Source organism: Macrotis lagotis, chromosome 1, assembly GCF_037893015.1.
Source record: "Macrotis lagotis isolate mMagLag1 chromosome 1, bilby.v1.9.chrom.fasta, whole genome shotgun sequence".
Classification (NCBI taxonomy): Eukaryota; Metazoa; Chordata; class Mammalia; order Peramelemorphia; family Peramelidae; genus Macrotis; species Macrotis lagotis.
In genome coordinates this window covers 478875130-478896911 of record NC_133658.1, presented here as the reverse complement: position 1 = coordinate 478896911, position 21782 = coordinate 478875130, and the positions used below count along the sequence as shown (strand labels likewise).

The 21782-nt window shown below is 33.9% G+C and overlaps 1 protein-coding gene across 8 annotated transcripts in view; it reads left to right on the top strand.

The window, feature by feature from the left end:
* LOC141506690 (cohesin subunit SA-2-like) overlaps positions 1-21782 on the top strand; it is a 116169-nt gene that overhangs the window by 44859 nt on the left and 49528 nt on the right. For all 8 annotated transcript variants that reach the window (XR_012473963.1, XM_074213681.1, XM_074213680.1 and 5 more), the window contains 10 exons: positions 3511-3618; positions 4570-4684; positions 5088-5205; positions 7876-7976; positions 11551-11643; positions 11731-11820; positions 14373-14576; positions 16691-16767; positions 19173-19260; positions 19728-19823. Coding sequence is in view for 7 of the 8 variants with exons in the window: in XM_074213681.1 (XP_074069782.1) it covers positions 3511-3618; positions 4570-4684; positions 5088-5205; positions 7876-7976; positions 11551-11643; positions 11731-11820; positions 14373-14576; positions 16691-16767; positions 19173-19260; positions 19728-19823 (1090 nt within the window). In the remaining variant the exon portion in view is untranslated. The remainder of the gene's footprint in view (positions 1-3510; positions 3619-4569; positions 4685-5087; positions 5206-7875; positions 7977-11550; positions 11644-11730; positions 11821-14372; positions 14577-16690; positions 16768-19172; positions 19261-19727; positions 19824-21782) is intronic.

Below are 21782 nucleotides of genomic sequence, written 5' to 3'. Positions count from 1 at the left end.
CTTTTCTCCTGGTCATGTATTCTGCAGAAGACAGCTCTGAGATGCAGGATTCAACTAGAATTTTAGTACAATAAGTAGAAAGATGGTTTTGCCAGATGCCAGTGAGCATTCCTTTTTTCAATGTTGACTGTTATGGGATATTCAGCAGGCATGGAAAAATAGCCTTTCTGGTGAGGAATCTGGCTTCAGTTTCTCTCTTTCTTGCTGACATCGAGATGCTGAGAAAAAAGCCCTTAGCACAATTTCCCCATTTTACAGATAAGAAAATGGGGTCTATAAAGGTACTTGAAATCACTCAATTTCAAAATAACAGTAAAGCACTTTCATGTGCTAAGCACTTGGTGAACCAAGACCAAAACAAAATAGCCTCTAACCTCAGTGAGATTGCAGTCAAAGAAGCAAGTGTTTAGTTTTATATTTAATAATAAATATGATTGCTCATGTGTTCAGACACACACATATGTATATGTATTTACATAATATACACCCTAAGCATTTGTTATCTGTAGATTGCCTTTAGGAAAGTTAAAAAATTAGTGAAATCCTTCATTATAAGCTGAAAAAAACTGAGACAGAGAATGAGTAATGCTTTGTAAATGGCATTAGCATTTATTATATTATCCTCAAGATCCTGTGCTAGATGATGGAAATACAAAACTCTAAAGGAGACCTTGTTGTCAAGAACTTATAATTTCATAGGAAAGAAATTATTGTTGTGCAGGGCCATTCTAGTCATGTTAGAACATGACTGAGCCTTAGCTTCTCTCTTTGATAGGTTGAGGATGTTCATCAACAAAGGATGACTGCTGAGTAAATAGACTGATTTACTTTCTACCATAGAGCACAGAGACTATTACCATACATGATTATTATGGCTTATGTGCTCATTATAAGGTGTTCTATCAGTAATCTGTAGTGGAGGAATAAAATGGGGGGGAAAGCAGAACAGTGAGTATATCTTATGAACAGGACATTTTCCCAGTAAGGTAAATGGGGAGTGTACCTAGAAAAAATAAGTAATGGCTGAAAAAAAACTTACATTCAAAGATAACTAAATAGATACCACCAGAAAGAATATTTTCCTCTCTATTCCAACATTGTCTTCTAAATGATTTCCTGCAGTTGTAAAAACCTTGTCAGAGGTTAGTTTAAGGCCTAATTTTGGGTTAGTGTCTAAAACCTTTATTTTCTTTAGTCATTCTCAATGCCCATTTTAAGGATTTTGTCAGTGATGTACTTCACATATTTAATGATTCATTTTCAGTGAATTGAATTGAAGAATTTAATCATTTAACAAGTATTTATTAATCTTTTACTTTGTGCCAGGCCCTTTGCTCGGCTCTGGGGAAATAAATAAAAAGACACTTCTTGAAGTGAACTTATAGCCTAATTGAGGAAACAAATATATAAATAATGTGCAACGTAATGAAGTTTATGGATGCAAGCATAAACCAAATAGTTGACCAGGTAAAGCTTATGCAAAAGAAAGCCAGTTTGAACTGCTTCTTAGAGTAAAAGAGGGATTCTAAAAAAAAGAGATGAGAGGAAAACCACCTAGATATGAGGAGTCACAGCCACAAGAGATGAAGTAATTTCTTTGTGAGGAAAAGAGAGAATGTCATTTCATTCCTCTTACATTCCTCATTGCCTGGAAAGGCAGGTTGGGCTACGCTTGTATAGGGCCTTAAAGCTAAACAGAGGAATTTCTGTTTTAACTTAAAGGCAATAGGAATCCATTGGAGTAGTTATATGGGCTAGTCACATAGACATACCTGCCCATAAGCAAAATTCCAAAGGGAATAATGTACTTCACTACTTAATTTAAGAAGTTTCACATTCTAAAGCAAAGGAAAGATTTCTGAGGGCCAAGAATTACTATTGGGTTTCACATTAACCTAAGTACTTTTTCAACTACAAATGCATTTCACTTACAGTATCCAGATTTTTGAGTCAGAAATAATGGCATTCCTAGTTTAATGCCTTGTACACCCTCATTTCTTAGATTGCCACAGCATTTCCATGTACTCTTACCCTCAGTCCTGCTCCTGTGAAGAACTCCCTCATTTTACAGATGAGGAAACTGAAGTCCAGGGAAGTGAAGTGACGTATCCTGAATCACACAGGTAGTAAGTAGCAGAGCTAGGATTTGAACCCAGCTCCTCTGACTCCAAATCACATTTCTACTTCTGTCTCATGCTGTAAAGTTTGTTTTTTGTTTCTAATCAGAGGTTAGTGATGGTATTTTTAGCTAGTTAGTAGAAAAGCACTTTTAAAGGAATATTACATTTAGCACTTATTAAGTGCCTAAATTGCATGCTGGTGGTAAGAAATGACATGGACTCAACTCTCTAGAAGTTTCAGAGGCAGAAAAATACAGATACACAAATAACTATGCAGAGTGATAATTGAAAAGGACTTGTCTAACCAGAGTGCTATGAAAAAATTTGAGGAGAAACAGATCGCTCGAAAAGGGAAATGATGTGACATGTGAGTTGGGCTATGAAAGAACAGAGAGGCTTCAACCTTTGGATGAATGGAGAATGTTCTAGGGATGGGGTAAGAAAAGAGAAGAGAAGGGCAGGAAAAAAATGGAAATGGCCAGAATATAGGATAGTGTGAGATAAATTTAGAAAACTAGGTTGTAGTCAGGTTCTAAAGTTTCATTATGCTTTATGAAATAGTGGGAACTTTTGTTTATGTCCAGGAAAGGATGTTCAAATTGAAAAAGCCCTGGGAGTAGATTTTGTTTTAGAGTAGGTAGGATTTGGATTGGTTGTAGATTTTATTCTCGACCCTGTTATGACTTATTTTACTGAGTAGTGTTTTCTATCTAAATACTTTAGTATACTACTGAAATAATAAAATTGTATGTCATCTTTTCTTGAATAACTTAGTAATGTAATAAGATGATAGCTTTGATATTACTTTGGAAGTTAAAGATGTAATAAAGAAGTGACTTGCAAGTATAAAATACTATAATTACAATGGCATAGCACCATTATGTTTGAAGGGGTTTTTAAGTACAGTAGTCTAGAGTTTATCACCATATCACTTTATAATATTGATATCCTGTTATAAATACACACAGGCATCTCATACAGATAATTATAAAACTGATATCTAGAAGTAAGACATACCTTTTTGACTTTTTATGTTGAGACATATTTCATTAGTCTGTAATGTTTAAATGATACACAGTACTTGGGAATCAGATTTGACTCATGATAAGAACTAGATCATGGACAAATTATAATTAGCAGGTTTATAATGGGCTTTCACTATGTAATTGAAGAAGTTTTCTGAAAACCTTGCTGTGTATGAATAATGGAATCATGAGATATAGTCCAGATGGTCAACTTAGTTTATAATCAAACAGTACAATAATACTGGGATCACTTTATATAAATGATTGTCTAAATAGAACTGTTTAGAATCAATGCTATTGAGTGTGGTACTTGATAACCTTTTAAGTCACAACCTTAGTATTGTATCTTCTGTTCTTTTGCATAGGCATTGTGAGAATACAGTATCATCAGAGGAATGTGAAGCTATGTATCATTTTGTTTATGCAACATACAGACCCTTAGCTGTAGTAGCTGGTGAATTGCTCTGCAAAAGGTATCTTCTCAGTCATACTCTTTAAAAAAATATCGAGTTACTTTAACAATTTATTGTTATAGTTGTATATCCCACGTTTATCCTATAGGAGCCAGTTGATCTATGGAATCAGTAGTTAGCAGGGGCTTTGTTGTTTCTTTGTGCTCTTTTCTGACTTTATCTTTAAGAAGAGAAAACAGAGGAAAGAGCCATAAGTCTTAATAGTAGGCTATTTTTATCAGTTCTTGCTTTCCCTGATCTCCCATATCTATAATTTAATTCATTTGCTGGCTTATCACAGCTAGGCAATTATTAAGTGTCTAAGGCTGGATTTGAAATCAGGTCCTCCTGCCTCCAGGCCACTTAGCTGCCCCTATCTTTGGTTATTACCAAAAGTGGAAGTTAGAGCTGACCTTGGATGTGCCTTACTTTTAAATTGTAATCCTCTTAAAGAAAGTACTCATGTGGACCTCACACTGATTTTCAACCTACTCTTTCGTAAATATCTGGTTATATATACCATGAAATATGAAATGATTCATCATCATTGTTCATGTTATTTGTCATAGTGTGATTTGTAGTAGTTGGGGCTTTTTAAAAGTTTAAAAGGTGATTCCAACACCTTGATAGAAATGAGAATCCATTTTTATGATGACTCTTCTTCCTATATTTGGGTTATGTTTGTCATCCTCACTTAGATCTGAAGAAAGGGTGAATTATATGAACTTCTTCTGATTCCTTAGTGGTCCCTGTGATTTGCTTTGTGTGATTCAGGAGAGGTGTTAACTGCAGTGATGCTGAGGTTTAGCCAATGATTTGATTCTTTAAGAGTTAGCTAGTAGCTCTAGAATTCCCAAATTTCATGTTAAATAATTTAAATGAATAGTAACCTTGTGACAGTTTTTGAGTTCTAAATCTTGGTAGATCATGACTGAATGATAATCACTCTTTTTTTCCCCTTTTTCTTTTTAGACTCTTTTGTCTCCCACAAGGTGAAGAGGATGCTTCCCATTCCAAAAAGAAAAATAAATTGGTTTATAGTCTTGGACGTCTGAAAAAACTTATTACTTTCTTCTTGAGTCATGGGGTAAGGAAAATATAAGACTCCTATGTTTACTGAGAAGTGGTGTTATTAGAACTGAAAATATTTTAGAGTCTGAATCGTTACTTTTGGTACCATCTTGCTTTGTTTTGAAGTCAGATTTGATGATAAACTATAGAAACATTGAGATTTGAAGTATTTTTAAATGGAGTAAAGTGGCAACATTCATACAGTTGCTTATAAGATGATGTTCCTCTTTCCTTATTGGGATATGTTATATTCGCTTCTCTAGAACCACTGAAACATGCAATCTTGGTCTGTTTTTGGTGTTATCTAATAAAGTGGGAAACTTATTTGTAGTGTGGCTTAGATTTATAAAGAATATTAGACTTTTGTAGTTTTGTTTGCCCTTGATCCTTATATATCATCTTAAAAAATTCTCTTTTAGTTTCATAAACATGTCACCTACTTGGTGGATAGCTTGTGGGACTGGGAAGACGGTTTGCTGAGAGACTGGGAGTGTTTGACAAATCTTTTAAGGGACAAGCCCATGAGAAAGGAAGAAGGTGAGAGACAAGATTTTGGGATTTGCTTAAATGCCTTTTCCTAATAGTTTAGGGGGAGATGGCTTATCCTATCCAGGGACCATCCAGAAGCCATGGAACCCAACTGGAATACTCATTCTAAGTTCGAAGCCTCACTGTTCTGGACCTGGCATAGGACAAGGTGATAAATCTCTATGAAATTTCATTTTCTGAATCTGTAAACTGTTTGACCCTTCAGTTTTTTTGTACTTCAGAGAAACCTTAGCTGTTATAAAGCAAAGTTAATTTTCTTAGTATATGCATTGATGTACATTTAAAAAAACATTTTTTGGCAGTAAGACTCTTAAAAGTGTAAATTGCAGTTACTTTCCATTTGATTTAAAAAAATATATTTATTTAAGGTAATGGGCTTAAATGACTTGCCCAAGGTCACACAGCTAGGTGATTATTAAGTGTCTGAGCTCAAATTTGAACTCAGGTCCTCCTGACTCCAGGGCCAGTCCTCTATCCACTGTACCACCTAGCTGCTCCTATTTCTATTTGATTTTAAAATAGGAGTAGCTTCAAGTTTGTTCTAAAGGACCTTTTGCTAGGTAGACTGTGCTGGCAATAAAAAAGCTCAGTTAGCTGAATGAAGTATTACTTGATGTCATACCCCAGAAGGCCATTTTGTGATTAAAAATTGAAATCTTTCTTTTTTTTTTGACCTTTAATTGAAGTTTTCTAACACTATGTCCTCGAGGATCATATTCTTTATTGAAAAGCATATAATTCTCAGGGTATGTTTGCTTTTCAGAGAAAGCATTGCATTTCTATCACTGTCTGACAGAATCAAAAAATATTAGAACTGAACAGAACTTTAGTAGTTACATAATTAAGGTCCTAGATTCTAGATTGTAGGATTTTCCAAAATAATTTGGAACTTGACAGAAACAATGTGTTTATGTGGGGAACTCAATAAAAAAACTTTTTCCTAGTCAGACTAGCTGTTAGATGTTTTATTTATTATTTTTGAGGGTATTTTTTTAAAACTGTAAAGCATTATTTAAATGATAGACAAGGAAAATGAAGTCCACTCTTTTATGCTGCATTCTGTTATTATCTGATCAGCTTTATTACATGTTCTCTCTCTATGTCTTTTGCAGCAGGCTTGATTATAATGGGCTAGTGTCTTTCTCCTTGGGTCTGACCTAGGCAGTTTCCAGAGGTCTTGGTTGTACAACTGGAACCACACTTCATAGTATCTTTATCATTGTAGCACTTGCTGAATTAAGTTGAGTAATTCTCCTTTTTACAAGTGTGTGCCTATCATTTCTTCAGGACACAGAATTTTGGCAGAGCTGCTAAAATATGGACCTTTTAGGGCTTTGTTCTCATTGTAATTCTTCAAATGAAACTGAAAAGAATAGCTTCTTTGGCTTGGTTTCCTTAGAAATTCAGTGATTTAGTGTTTCTTTCTTTTCTGAAAGAAAAAATAAGAGGCATCTAGGAGGGTCAGTGAATAGAGTGCTGGACCTGGAGTCAGGAAGACTAATCTTCTTGAGTTCAAATCTGATCTTAGCTGTGTAACTCTGATCAAGTCACTTAATCCTGCTTGCCTCAGTTTCTTCATCTGTAAATGAGCTATGGAAGGAAATGGCAAAGTATCATTGCTGACTGAAAATGACTCCACAAATAGTGGAAAGAGTAGTAATCAGCAGATTGAGTTCTTGTTTCAGTTTTGGCATGAATTATGTGACTTGGACAGGCTACCTGAATTTTCTGATTTTTTTTTTGTTTGTTTCTTTATGAGGGATTTGGACTAGATGAGCTCTAAGATTCCTTCTAGGATCAAACATCATTAGTTTCATTACCAAAGGAAAATTATGCCCCTTTATGAATAGATTTACTTTTCTTTTCATTCCTAAATTATTCAGGGATACATTTGATAAAGCTGTGGTTTGATGTGGTGTGCATTATTAAAGAAACTTGATTAGGACAATTTTTCCTTATATAAATATATTTGCTTACTGTACTCCTTTTTCAAAAGAGGTTAATCCTATAAACTTAATTAATTTCAAAAAGTGAGTGCTGCCTCTCAACAAAATCAATTGCCAAAATCCTGAGATTATTTCTTCTCATTTTTTATAGTCTTTTTATTGTAAACACAAATCATGAACATTTCAGCATGTCCAAAACTCCAAGAATATAAGAATTAGTACAAGAAATTATACCTTTGTTATGTGTGGTTTGTTTTTTAACAATTAATTGAAAAAATTCTTAAGCAGATTTCTCTAATAGAAATGTTAGATACAAGATACAAAGATTTATTGATACAAATACATAATAATGAATTTTTTCCCAAGAAAAAGTGATCAAAGCATATGATTAGGCAATTCTTAAATCAAGATATGAAAATTTATAACTAATAATGATGCTCCAGATCATTAATAAAGAAATTTAAATTCAAAATCTTCTGAGATTCCACCTTTCAGCAATCATATTGTTAAAGATGACAGAAAGAAAAACAGCAGTTACTGTGAGGGTACTGGGAGAAGAGGCATGCTTACTACCCTGTTGTTGGGACTATGAATTGGTAAAACCAATCTGGAAAACAGTTTGACAGAGTTCCCACATTCATTTCTTTTTTCTGTATGCTAAATTTCCTTTTCTTCCTGCAATTTCTAATTAGACATTCTGATCTATTCAAAGCCTTTACAGATGCCCAGGAAAGTGTTCTTGTAGAAATAATTGCAGCAGCAGTACGCCAGACTGCAGAGGGTCATCCTCCAGTGGGCCGAGGAGGCAGAAAAGTGAGTGCATCTTCTTTTCACTTAATCCCAGAACACTTGTAAAAACTGCTTTATTTGTTCTTAGTACTCTGGAAATTTTCAAAATGAAGTTTGACTATATAATAGGACTATTAAAAAACAAACACAAATGTATTGGAATTTTATCCAAAAGTGCTTATTTTTATGGCTAGATGTTCAAAGTTGTTTACAAATTATAGAGGAAAACTGATATTATTTTGTTACACTTATTTTTTTTTTACTTGCTTGCAGTACTTTCTACCTCCCTTAATTCATCTTTCAAAGCCTCATTTTCCTCAATGTTGGAATAGATGGCCTTTGAGGTCCTTTCTAACTCTTGTATCTTAATGATGGCATTACCCAATTTAGTCACCTTCCTTACCTTTAAATGAATTTGGCTGTTCTCCAAATTGAAGTTCATCCTTTTAGGATGGAGATTGGTTGGTACTGAAGATAGGAGAAAATGCTTCAGCCTTTCAAGATATTTACAAAAGAATAGTTTGAAAACTATTGAATCATGATGCAATCCTTGCAATAAGTATATACCTTCCAAAGTAAACTTTTTTTGAAAATGTTTACACTAATTTGAATATAAAAGTCCAGTTATATTTGTCACAATATCTGTCACATTACTTCAGATTCACTTCCCCAACTCAGTTTCATTCTATAAATATTTATGAAGTCCCTTTTCTGTGGAAAGACATTACTTTGTAGAGATTTTCATTCTTTTAGTGGGATAAAATGTATATATAGCTAACCAAGACAAAAGTGTATAAAATAGCACCCTCAAGGAGAAATGAAAAATTCTGAGAGGGATCATTTCTTGTTGAAGAACATCAAGGAAGGTGTAAAGCCTGAGTAGGGAGGGCCATGAAAGAGCTTGAGATAGCTCTGTGCAAATATGTAGAAGTGGGTAGAATGTTAGATTAGATAGAATGACTAGCAATCCATTTGCCTGGAATACAAAGTTCATTAAAGGAGAGTAATATGAAATGTCTGGAAATACAGCTTTGAGAAAGATTGTTAGTAATTCATCCTATATAGATGCTGGGGAGCTCCTGAAGTTTTTTTTGAGCAATTTTGAAATGTTATGCTAGCAGTGAATCAGGAAAATTATATTGCTGGTTGTATGAATGCTAAATTGTTATGTAGAAAGATTGGAGGTAGGGTGACCATTTGGGAGGTTATTTCAGTCCTCTAGGTAAATGTTAATAAGAGCCTTAACCTATTGTGGTGGCACTCTGAGTAAAAAAGGACTCTGGAAAATGTATTGTTGGAGATAAAACTGATAGAATTTTGTATCCAGTGAGTATAGGATTGATGGATAGGAAATAATGAAAGATGACTTATGAGACGAGTCTGACTAACAGAGAGCATTTAGTTTCAGAGAAGTAAAGCAGGTTTGAGGAGAAATGATTAGTTCTCTTTTGGAAGTGCCATTCGGTTAGCAGTATTCATTAGACATATGAGAATGTGAGGTTGAAGTTCTGGGGGAGACATTAGCCTTATATTCATGGATTTGCATTGTTAAAAATTATGCATGGATCTGCATTGGTGAAAATTAAAACCATTGGAAAGTGGATAAGTTTGCTAAGGGCTGAAGTCAGTAATTTGGAAGATGTCGGTACTTTAGGAGGAGAATCAAGAGAAAGTTGTATCATAGAAACCAAGTAAAGAGAGATTAGCAAAAGAAAAAGCTATTTGCTTGTATCCAATGTAATACAAAAGGTCAGAAAGATGAAGACTGAGAAAAGACAGGTTTGTCAGCTAGTGTCTTTTTTTTTTTTTTGCAAGGCAAACGGGGTTAAGTAGCTTGCCCAAGGCCACACAGCTAGGCAATTATTAAGTGTCTGAGACCAGATTTGAACCCAGATACTCCTGACTCCAAGGCCAGTGCTTTATCCACTACGCCACCTGCCCCAGTTAGTGTCTTTAATGAAAATAGTTTCAGTGGAGTCCTGAATTGAACCCTTTGAGGTCCTGATTTAAGGAGTTTGAAGGAAATACAGTCATTTGTAGTCTATTCTTTCTAGAATATTGACAGTGGAGCAGAGGAAATATTTGGGATGATTGGAGAAGCAGCAATGCTAGACTTTCTTCACACTTTTTTCATTATTTTTCTTGAAATTCTTGACGATTTGTTCCTCTAGGTGACTTTTGTTGTTATTTTTTTCCCTAAAGTAAACTTTTGGTAGTTTTATTTTTATGATACTGAATATATAAATTAATTTAGGTAGTAGCATCATCATTATTATTATTATTATTATTATTATATTGGCTTGACCTATTCATAAGTATTTAGAAGTTTCATTCATAAGAGTTGCTGTAGGTTATCTTGGTGTTAGGTAGGATTTTATATATTCCATTGTTATTGTAAATGGAATTTCTCTTTTCTGTCTTTTTGCTTGATTTTCTTGGATATATATATATATATATACTGATGATTTATGTGAATTTGTCATATTTTTTAACTTTGTTGAAGTTACTGTTTTAGTTCATTTTTTAGTTGAATTTTTCTAGGGTTTGTCGACTTATACTAAAAAAAGCCCAAAAACTTGTTTCTTCTTTCTCTATCATTATTCTCTTAATTTCTTTTATCTTGTTGCTATTATTACTTTATTGCTGGTATTACTAGAACTTTTTCATACAGTCATGACAGAGTAAGAATCTTGGCTTTACTTCTAGTCTTATTGGAGAAGCTTCTAACTTATCCCATTGCAAATAGTGCAAGCTCTTAATTTTAAATAGATAATATTATTCCTAGGTTTTCTTTTCTTTTTTTTTCCTTAAACAGAAATGGACATTATATTTAGTCAGAAGCTTTTTTGCATTTGTTGACTTAATCACATGATTTTTATTTTTCTTGACATTGACAGTCTATTAAAACTTTATGGTTTTCCTAGAAATGAACCAGTTCTGTATTCCTGATAAATTAACCTGTTCATAATCCATATTTTTTAAAGGTTTTTGCAAGGCAAATGGGGTTAAAGTGGCTTGCCAAGGCCACACAGCTAGCTAATTATTAGTGTCTGAGGCCGGATATGAACTCAGGTACTCTTGACTCCAGGGCCGATGCTCTATCCATTGCGCCACCTAAGTGCCCCCATAGTCCATATAAGTTCCTTTAACTTTTTTGCTAATATTTGAATTTTTTTCTTTTTTATATTCATGCTTGAAATTTTTTTCTTTCTGTTTTGATTCTCTCTCTGTTAAGATCAAGACCATATTTATATCACAAAGACATAGGATCCCTTTTCCTATTTTTAAAGTAACTTGTGTAATATTGGAATGAATTTGAATATTCAATAGAATTTACTTGTAAATCAGTTGATTTCTGGGATTTTTTCTCTAAGACTTCATTTATGACTTGTTTCAATTTCTTTTTTTATAAAATTGGATTATTTACATTTTCTGTTTCTTGCTCTGTTATTCTGGGCATTTCATATTTTAAAGAATATCTTAATTATTTAATTTATCATTTTCATTTATTCAGGCTTCCATTAAAACCCTAAAATGGAGTCATTGATGCTACTATTGAACCTTGAGCTCTTGTCTTGTGCTTGTGCTTTTTCTGCAGACCCTTTCAGCAAAGGAGAAGAGAGTTCATGTGGAAGAATGTATTCGGATGACTGAGCGTTTCATTGTAGTGCTTCCTGAGCTCTTGGCTAAGGTAATGAATAGCTACTCCCTGAGCTATTGTTAAATATTTTATTGGAATTCCTATAGCACTCTCAGTTTTTTGTTTTTTTCCTTGTAGTATTCATCAGATATCGAAAAAGTGACAAACTTCCTGCAAATTCCTCAGTATTATAATTTGAATGTGTATGTTGCTGGACGCCTGGAAAAGGTGAATAAGGAAGAAGGGGGAGGGTAATGAGGTGGAGAGGGAGGGAGAGGAAAGACATGATAATTTTTTTATTTTTGAGATAATTCAGATCCAGGGAGAGAAACTATTGCCTGAGATATAATAAATTTCTTTAATTTTCAGCCTTTATCCTTACTGGTTCTGTTATTATATTGAAACAGTCTTTTATTCATTTGTCAGTTTCCCTGCTGTTTGAAAGTGTTGATGGAAGATTTGAATTTTCATGCAGGAAATCCACTTTTAATTTAAACTTTAAACTTCCATTTCTCAATTGCTTGTAAGAGATTAGAGCTGTGTGGAGTCTGACATTGTGCATGTATTGGGGTGGTGGAGAGCCCATTAGAGTAATTGCTATCAAAATCACAGAGCCTGTTCCTAGAGATTTCTCTCTTAGCTGCTAAGAGAACTTAGAATTTTAGCAGATATAGCTGTCCTACTGAGAGAGGTACAGTTGAGACAAGAGAGTTATCATTAAAGAGGAATGATGATTGTCTTATGTGATCTCCTCTTTGGAGTCATTTAGGGAAAGACAGGTGGTGATTTTTTCAAGATGTTTGATTTTTTTTTTCTTTTGCAAAGGCAGGTATGCCCATTAAAGCCTTTGTTGTTCAGAAGAGTCAGTAGTCAACAAGTGCAGGTTTATTTAATACCTTTTTTTGGTGTTTACTGAGGAATTCTGGTTTTTACCTTGTGTTTTTTTTATGAGGGAGTGGGGAAGACTAGGGATGGAGAGAATCAGGTGAGTTGGAGAAAAGTTACCAATCTAATAATTATATTCTCAAAAATGATTCCATTTTGCATTTCAAGAATATGCTCTACTTTTTCTATTATTATCTGATTTCTTCCTTCATTTTCTTTACCTCACCTCCAACACCCTCATAGTTTCTCTTTATTCCATCACCTTCCATTCTTCCATGCTCCCTAGAGCAAGGTTCTTAACTTATTTGGTGTCCTGAATGCCTTTTTAAGTCTGATGAATTCTGTGGACCCCTTCTTAGAATAATGTTTTTAAATGCATAAATTAGAATTACAAAGGCAACCAGTGATATTGAAACATTCTATATGAAGGAAGACTGTGATCATATGGGATGTAGTGATGGATATAATAACTGTGATTTTGAAATAGAGATAAATGTAAATGGTCATTTGAGAATTCTACAACTGTGATATGAAAATATCTGTGATTTTTTTAGTAATAAAATTACAGGTTACTACTAATGTGATTTGTCGACATTTATGATTGAAGGAAATAATAAATTTCTGTGAGAGGTTAGTGAAAATAAAGAGGTAATTTTTCTTTTCTTACCAAAGTTTACAGATCCTTTGATGTATGCTAGCCCTTGGGGGTCTTGTATATAACCAGTTAAGAACCTCTGCCCTAAGGTCTGATCACTAAAAGTCTGTAATGAGAGATGTGTAATTGCAAGTGCTCTAAGTGGCTTTGGAATGCGTTATACTGAGATCTGTGTTTAGAGACACAGGAATTGGGTTCAAATTCTTGTCTCTTAATAACTTTGGAACCTTGGATAAATTACTTAACCTTTTAAGACCTTAGTTTTCTTTTCTGTAAAATGAAGGGATTAGATTTAGATGCTGTCTTCTTCACTCTTTCTCAGAACCTATGACTATTTGTATGTTTTCATGTTTTCTAAAAAATACACTAACATGTATTTTATACATGTGTATATATTTACATATATTCGTGCCCATGTATGTAATATGTAAATATACAAAATATTTAATGGAAATATGGAAAACTAAAAATTACTGAATATTCAAATGAATTTGTGGTCTAATCGTTGTGGGTATTTCTTTCATTAATGCAAATTGCTGTGCAAACATGGCATTTCTAGTTAAATCTTATAAGTTTCACCTCTGTGTTGGCAATTTCCCTTGATTTCTTTTGACATTATAAAGATACTACTAGCACACAGGTGTTAACCATTGATGATTCCAGTTTTGTTTTCTTTTTCTTTTCAAATTATTGTCATTATATCTCTTATATCAGTTCTTCATGATTCCTTGTTTGTAGTGTGTATACAATGTAATGGCCACATTACTATTGGTAATAAAATCCATGTAGCACTAATATTGCATATTAGTAACAACTCACTTTGTATTACTTTGAAATTGATAAAGCCCTATCCTCACATTAGCAAATAACGTGGATAGTACAACTCTTTTTAATCTTATTTTATAATTGAGAACACAAACTCAATGAGAATAAATGACTTGCCTAAGATTACTTAGCTAGCCAGGATTGAAGTTGGAACTCAATTCAGATTTTCTGATTCTGAGGTCCATTGATCCTTCCACTATATTATATTGAGACCTTTTAAGTTCTCATAATTGTTGTCACACTTCCACTTTTCCTCCCTCAAATTTGCTCACTTCTCCTTAGTACAATATTCAATTCTCAATGAATGATCAACTAGTGCTTGTTAACTTAGCTCTTCCTTCTTGGATTAGAGTTGTTAAGCAACCATTGGGATGGTGACCTGGCCCTCCTCATGAGATCCTGCATTTCTTCGTAGTACTTGGATGCGTTGCTAAAGGAGATGAAAGAACTTGTGCACAGACATACTGACCTTAATATCCTTGAGGCCTGCTCCAAGATATATGGTATTCTTTCTGATGATCAGCTGACACTTCACCCTGTTGTATCTGTGGCCCTACATCAGCTAATAGATGAGATGGCTAAGGACTTCTCCCACCTACTAGATGAATTTTTCCAAGAGGTATGTACAAACAGGACTGGTAACTGGGAGATGAGGGATGCTAGTGGTGATTAATAGATCTTGAAAGATGAAGCTTTTTTTTCCTTTTTTTTCTTTTTTTTATTTAAATTTATTTTTATTAAAGATATTATTTGAGTTTTACATTTTTCCCCCAATCTTGCTTCCCTCCCCCCTCCCCACAGAAAGCACTCTGTCAATCTTTACTTTGTTTCCATGTTGTACCTTGATCCAAATTGGGTGTGATGAGAGAGAAATCATATCCTTAAAGAGAAAAGAAGTCTAAGAGGTAACAAGATCAGACAATAAGCTATCTGTTTTTTTTCTAAGTTAAAGGGAATAGTCCTTGCACTTTGTTCAAACTCCATAGCTCCTTATCTGGATACAGATGGTACTCTCCTTTGCAGACAGCCCAAAATTGTTCCCGATTGTTGCACTGATGGAATGAGCAAGTCCTTCGAGGTTGAACATCACTCCCATGTTGTTGTTAGGGTGTACAGTGTTTTTCTGGTTCTGCTCATCTCACTCAGCATCAGTTCATGCAAATCCCTCCAGGTTTCCCTGAAATCCCGCCCCTCCTGGTTTCTAATAGAACAATAGTGTTCCATGACATACATGTACCATAATTTGCTAAGCCATTCCCCAATTGGACATTTACTGGATTTCCAGTTCTTTGCCACCACAAACAGGGCTGCTATAAATATTTTTGTACAAGTAATGTTTTTACCCTTTTTCCTCAAGATGAAGCTTTTAATGTTTATGGTGAGGAAACTTAGTATTCAGACTCTTAACAGAATAAATTCTTCTGCTTACAAAGATAGATGACTAGGTTATTTGTCCTAGGTGAATAACTATCATTTAGGATTTGAACTTCTGAATAGATCTAGTGGGGTAGCAAGCCTTATTTTGAAAAGTAGAAGGTTACCATAGTTATTGACATTAGAAGGATGATATAGCAAAGAAGTGGTTTTCTTTTGTTTTTACTGCACAGAAAGCCTCTGTGATCTGCTCAGATCATAGACTGATTTTTATGCTGAATAATTTATATTAGATAATCTTGGAGAAGGGGGTGAAATCTCTGCCTATGGACATGTAGTTAGTTATTAATTATCTTTTTCAAAGCATCTTCCAGTCATTTATCCAAGTCTGGATATATTTGTATCTAAAAAGTAGCAATTGTTCTTTTGAAGGAGAATGGTGTAGATTAAAAAATTAAAATGCAGAACTGTTGTTGGAGATAAGAATAGTGCTGTGTGAATCCAATCATTAAGGAAAGAAAGCTTATTCATGATGTTTGGTGTCATTTCAGACAGGAGGTCAGTCAGCAGTGATAGGAAGGTAATTTATATCCAAAGGTTTGTTAAATTATATATTGGACTCAATTAATTTTAGCTGAAATTTGGATTTAGTTGAGATTTTTCAATTCTTTCCTTGTAATAAGATGATTGAAATGTGAAAAGATATATACTACTTCTTTCTCATGTTGGTTTTGGAATTTAGAGTATTCTCTGTTGTTGTTAGAGAATAATTGTGTTAATTTGTATTTCTTCATTTTTTTTCCCTGTGTGGGGTGAAAAGGATGGCAGGAAGCAGGATTGGGAGGAGTCATTTAGTCATCTTTGGACTGAGATCTCTTCCCTCATAATCCAAAGGGTAGTTAGAGGTGGTTATGTAAACACTACTACAGGTATCTTCTAATCTGCATTTTGCATATGTCGAATCTGTAGTTCTGAGAGATCAAATAACTTGCCTGTGGTTACAAGGCTAAGAAATGACAGAGCTTGTAATGGCTCTAAAGTTTTCTGATTCCACCTATTCCTGTGTGGTACTCAAGTCATTTACTCCCCTTCCTCTGTATAAGACAGATAATAATGCCTTACCTTACTTACTTCCCAGAAGTATTGTTAGTAAAGTCCTTTGTGAACCCAAGTATAAGGTGGGATTATTATTATTTCTGCCTCTCTGCTCCCTCTTTATATTACAAATATATGATTGAATGTTAATGAAATCTTCTGGTGAACATTAGTAGTTTATGCAAGTTCTATTTTTATCTTGATGATTGTAAAAGAACAATCTGTCGACATCCCTTTTCATTTCTGTTTTTATAACTCATTTAGGAAGAAGGCTTTGGTGTAAGTGAAGAACACATTATTCGAATGTCCTGCATCCTTAAAAGACTAACGGCTTTTCACAAGTAAGATAGTTATTTACTTATACATATGTATATCATAAACATGTCTGTTTACATGTTTTGTATGTTTCATCAAAAGTAGGATTCCCAGGTGTTTATGATTTCATAAGATTTTTAACAACCCTGGATATTGGAACATAGTGAAATAATTTTATTTGCAAGGGCTTTTTTCATGTAGTTGGCAACTCTTATATTTTGTATGTGTTATTTTCCCTTGGTTTTAATTATGTCATTAGTAAAAACTTTCACATTAGGCACTGCTATATGTTGCCTGACCATTAAAATGTAGTATAGTAAGAGGTGAAGGATCATTATTCACTCTCCCTCTTTTCCTAAGCATGATTGGAACATCGGTTAGCTTTAGCTGTTTTAGACAGTATACCATGCAGAGTGAGTACTTCGGTTATGATTTCACTTCTGTTCTAGGTAGCTCTAAGTGCATTTTTGAAAGCTCACCCTCCTCCTTCTAAGGAAAATCAAATATTTCTCAAGTTTGACAGTTAGCAAGGGCATCCAGAGAGAGAATTGGAGGGATAGAAGGTATTTATAGAGCATTGAAAGTAGTGTCTACCAACTAGGTACTGCTGTTGTTTACTCATTCCATATTCCTGGTTAATCCTGTTATTAAAATGATTTTATGATCTTTTTTGGTAGGTTATGGATAGGTGAGATAGAAAAATGAAGTAAGTAAACTAAAACTAAAAACAAGTAAACTGCAGCTGAAATTGTTTGCTTTTGAATAAAGGGAAGGACTTAGTGGAGCGAAGGAGCATAAGCAAAACAACATTTTGGGGGGAATAATAAGTCTTTTAAGATGAGAGACTTATGGAGGTGGCTAGGTGGTGCAGTGGATAGAGCGCTGGCCCTGGAGTCAGGAGTACCTGAGTTCAAATCTGGTCTCAGACTCTTAATAATTACCTAGCTTTGTGGCCTTGGTCAAGCCACTTAGCCCCTTTTGCCTTGCAAAAAAAAAAAACCCCTAAAAAAAAGATGAGAGACTTATTCAAATCTTCTCATGTACAATGAAGAATGGGGAAAATTTCTCACCAATAAAATAGGAATGATAATAGCATCTACCTTCCAGCATGATTGTAAGGATTAAGTAATACAATATTTGTAAAACACTGTGCTAATCATAAGGTGCTAGTTATTATCATCATTAAACATAAATTGAAATAACTTAATTGTCACCCTACACTATGTAGCTCAACAAAAATAGCAAGAAAAAGAAATTAATCTTGTGGGGTGGGGCTGTAAAATAGTACAACCTTCTAAATATTGACTAGAATTTATGCAGGAAAAGAGACTACTACCTCCCCACAGCCTTTGACCTAACAATTCCACTATTCAAGATGGTACTGCTAAGCCAGAAATAGATGCAGAGATCCAACATTCACATCTTTGCTCTTTCAGGAACTGGAAAAGACTGTGATGTATGAGGTCATTGTGCAGGGAGAAATGTGCAGAGAAACATGGGAAGATTTGTATGAATGGAAATAATTAGAACTGAGAAGATGACACACAGTGATTGTGACAGAATAAATAAATCTGATGACCAAAGAGGAAGTTCATCCTTGAGTGATCAAAAAGCCAGTGAAGGGATCCATAAGCAGATAGTGGAACATCTGCCCTCGAGGTAGTAGAGATGGAGGACTTTGAGGGCAAATCATCACTTATATTTTGAAGTAATGTTACTCTATCAGAAAAAAAACATTTATTTTTCTTTGTTACAAAAGGAGTCTCAATTTGGAGGGAGGAGACTTTGTTGAGATAATAATTATAAAAAATAAAGGCATTCGTATAGTGCTTAAAAATTTGCAAAATGTCCTAGGTATAAAAAAAAAAGATCAGTTCCACTCTCCTTCCTATGTTCCATGATAACATTTCATTAGCTCAGTTAATGATTCTTAGCTTTTGAAATGATTAAAATCTCATTTTATTATTTTTAATAAGTATTTTGTAATTAAGAATTAATTTTGACTGGTCTTCTGATTCTATTTGTTTTTTAAAAATATGTTTTATTTTTCATTTATGAAATAAAACCAACATTTCCATAATGCAGTATATTAACAAAGATGATTGCACATGAAATTGCAAATCTATTATGTACAACTTGCTATATTGTTATATATAATTATGTAATATATATAATACATAATAATATAATCATCAATAAAGTTATAATGTAAATGATAGTACTGGAAATGGTTTCCATCAAACATAAGAGAGAGAGAGAGAGAGAGAGAGAGAGAGAGAGAGAGAGAGAGAGAGAGTGTGTGTGTGTGTGTGTGTGTGTGTGTGTGTGTGTAATTATTCTATACAATCTTCTGTTTATCAGTTCAGTTTAGAATAAGTGAGCCTTTATTCCACTATCAAGAAAATATTTTCTTGTTTTGCTTATGGCTTAGTGCACATGACCTCACCAGTTGGCATATCGGGGACCGGACTTTGAAAATCCTGAATTTTGAGAAGGAAAATGGGGGTTTGCCTGCTGAGGTAATAAAATGCATGTATACTTTTATTTTCCAGGCAGAATGTCTTTTTTATGATGTCTAATTAGAAAATATAATTGATACTTTGGATTCCTTGAAAAATGACCATAAGAAAGAAACTGTTTGGATTCTTAGTTTATCCTGATTAGGAATTCATGTCTACCTCAGCCTTGATCCTTGCTCTGCCAGAATTTTTGTGTTGAGCCTCCTTCTATCCCAAAAGGCATTCCAGACCGTTCCTACTCTTTCAGTATGGGGTTGTATGTACTTGAGATTGCTCCTTTTTTCTTACAATGTGAACATAAACTCTTCTCCCTGACTGTTTTCTGTGATTGAAAAGTAAAACCAATAACATGCCTTGTGTGTACTTTGCGCTCCTCCTTTGATTAACTTACAGTTGTCTCTATTTTTGTTTGGTTTTATTTGAAAGTTAAAATTTCTGTTTTTGAGAGGGTGATGTTCTCCTTTCAGACCCTAATCCCTGCTCTTGAGTGCAGTTACTTTGCTCTCCTGTGGAAGCTGGAATTAGCTACTGAGTCATTAGTGGCTGAAAAACCTCCCACCCAGGTATGCTCTCTCAGACTATTATCCTTGGTCTTGAGAATTCTGCTTGTGTAAAAGATCAAAAATGCTAAAAGTTTTTAAGGAAGGTCTAATTTTTGCAGCATTATTAGCTCAAGTGACTTCATTCCCCAGTAAAGTACTCTAAGGCTAAGAATAAACAGAGAATAATAATCCTCAAAAGAGGAATACAAACAATTTGCCATATTAATGTATGCTCTAAATCAAAAATAATGAAAATAACTCTAAGGTTTCTCCTTACACACAGAAAAAATTGGCAGAAGTCACCAGAAATATAAATGGGAGAGAGTGTGAAAAGATAGAAACATTACTATTGCAATGAATAAAGCTTTGAATTGGTCCCATTTCTGAAACTTTCTTTGAAACTGCTAAGAAAGTAAAAGTCCACATATTTGATTCGTGTGATTCTAAGACTTATTTTTCCAAAGTTTTTATAGACAGCCTCATGAACCAATAAACCAAAATATTTATAATAGCTCATTTTCTAGTAGTAAAAACCTAAAAACAAAGTATCTGTTCATCAATTGAGGAATGGCTAGACAAGTTCTGGTAAATTAATACAATATTATTTTGCTGTAGAAGCAATGACTATAAAGGATAAAATTAAGTATAGGAAGACATTGAAATGATATAAAGTAAAATAAGTGGAAATAGGAAAACATTTAAAACCCATAAAAACCCAATATTGGGTATTTACAAACATCAAGTTTAGATAAGCCTCAGTAGGATCATAGATGTAGAACTGGAGAGGCCATGTAGGTCAATACCCTCATTTTATAGATGAGGACCCAAAGAGTTTACTTCCTTAGAGTTAGTTAAGCCCTATTCCAGAGATGAAATTGAATCCAGATCCTCTGACTCCATATCCTTTTCATTTCCCATGTATGTTTTGCCTTATCAAAGAGATAGAACAGTTCCTCATTTTTCTTTATGAAGGTGGTGAGTGGAGACTGTATAGACTTCTTAATTGACGTATTTGTTAGTTTTGCTAATTTTGTTTTATTCTTTGTTAAAAGGGATGACACTTTGGGTGTGGGAGGGAAAAGAGACATTGGGAGGTGAAAGTAATGTAAAAGTAAGATTTGTTATATTTTTTAAAGGTGATTAAATTGAAAGAAAGAAAATGATCATTTTTCCATTTTAAAAAATAACACGTTATGTTAAATGAACTCTAAGTTTTCTTCTAACTCTGTGAGGAAATTCCTTACTTAAAACATGATTTTTAATCAGTAGTGCTTATCCTAGCAGGAACATTGTGGTATCACTGGTTATCTTCATTTCTTGTAGACTATACTTTTTGTTAGTGATTAATATTATATCATATAGTGATGTAAGCAGTAATATTTAGTATCTTTATTACCAAATTAAGAGCATGACTGACTTGGTATAAAGTTTATTTAAAAAAAACTTTGAGAAATAGTGACATTGTAAAGAATTGTATCAGAAGGCCCAAGTTTAAATCTTGACTTTGACTTATTGTCTGTGCAACATTGAGCAAGTTACTGAATTCACCATATTGTACTATAGTTTCCTTATCTATATATAAAATGAGGTATTTGGATCACATAATGTAAGATCATTCAGTTCCATGGGTCTGTGGTCTTAGGTGGCCCTGAGAATATATACAAATTTAATTGGTTGCTGAAATAATCGCATTAAAGGAAAGCTTGAAGACATAATATTTTACTTGTTCTTTTTAACCTTTGAATAAGATCTCTGTAGTGTGACAAAATACATCATTACAACTTGTTCACGACTCTAGTCTGGGGAGGAGGGAAACCTTCAGTGATTTTTGATCCCTTGATTGTAACAGGTTTCTGTCCTTAAATGACCTTAAATAACTTGTTTTCTGGGAGTGCTTATATGCACTGGTGAAAAGGAAAGTGAACAGAATCAAGAGTGACAGTATAATGACAGTAATATGGTAATAAAGACTAACAACTT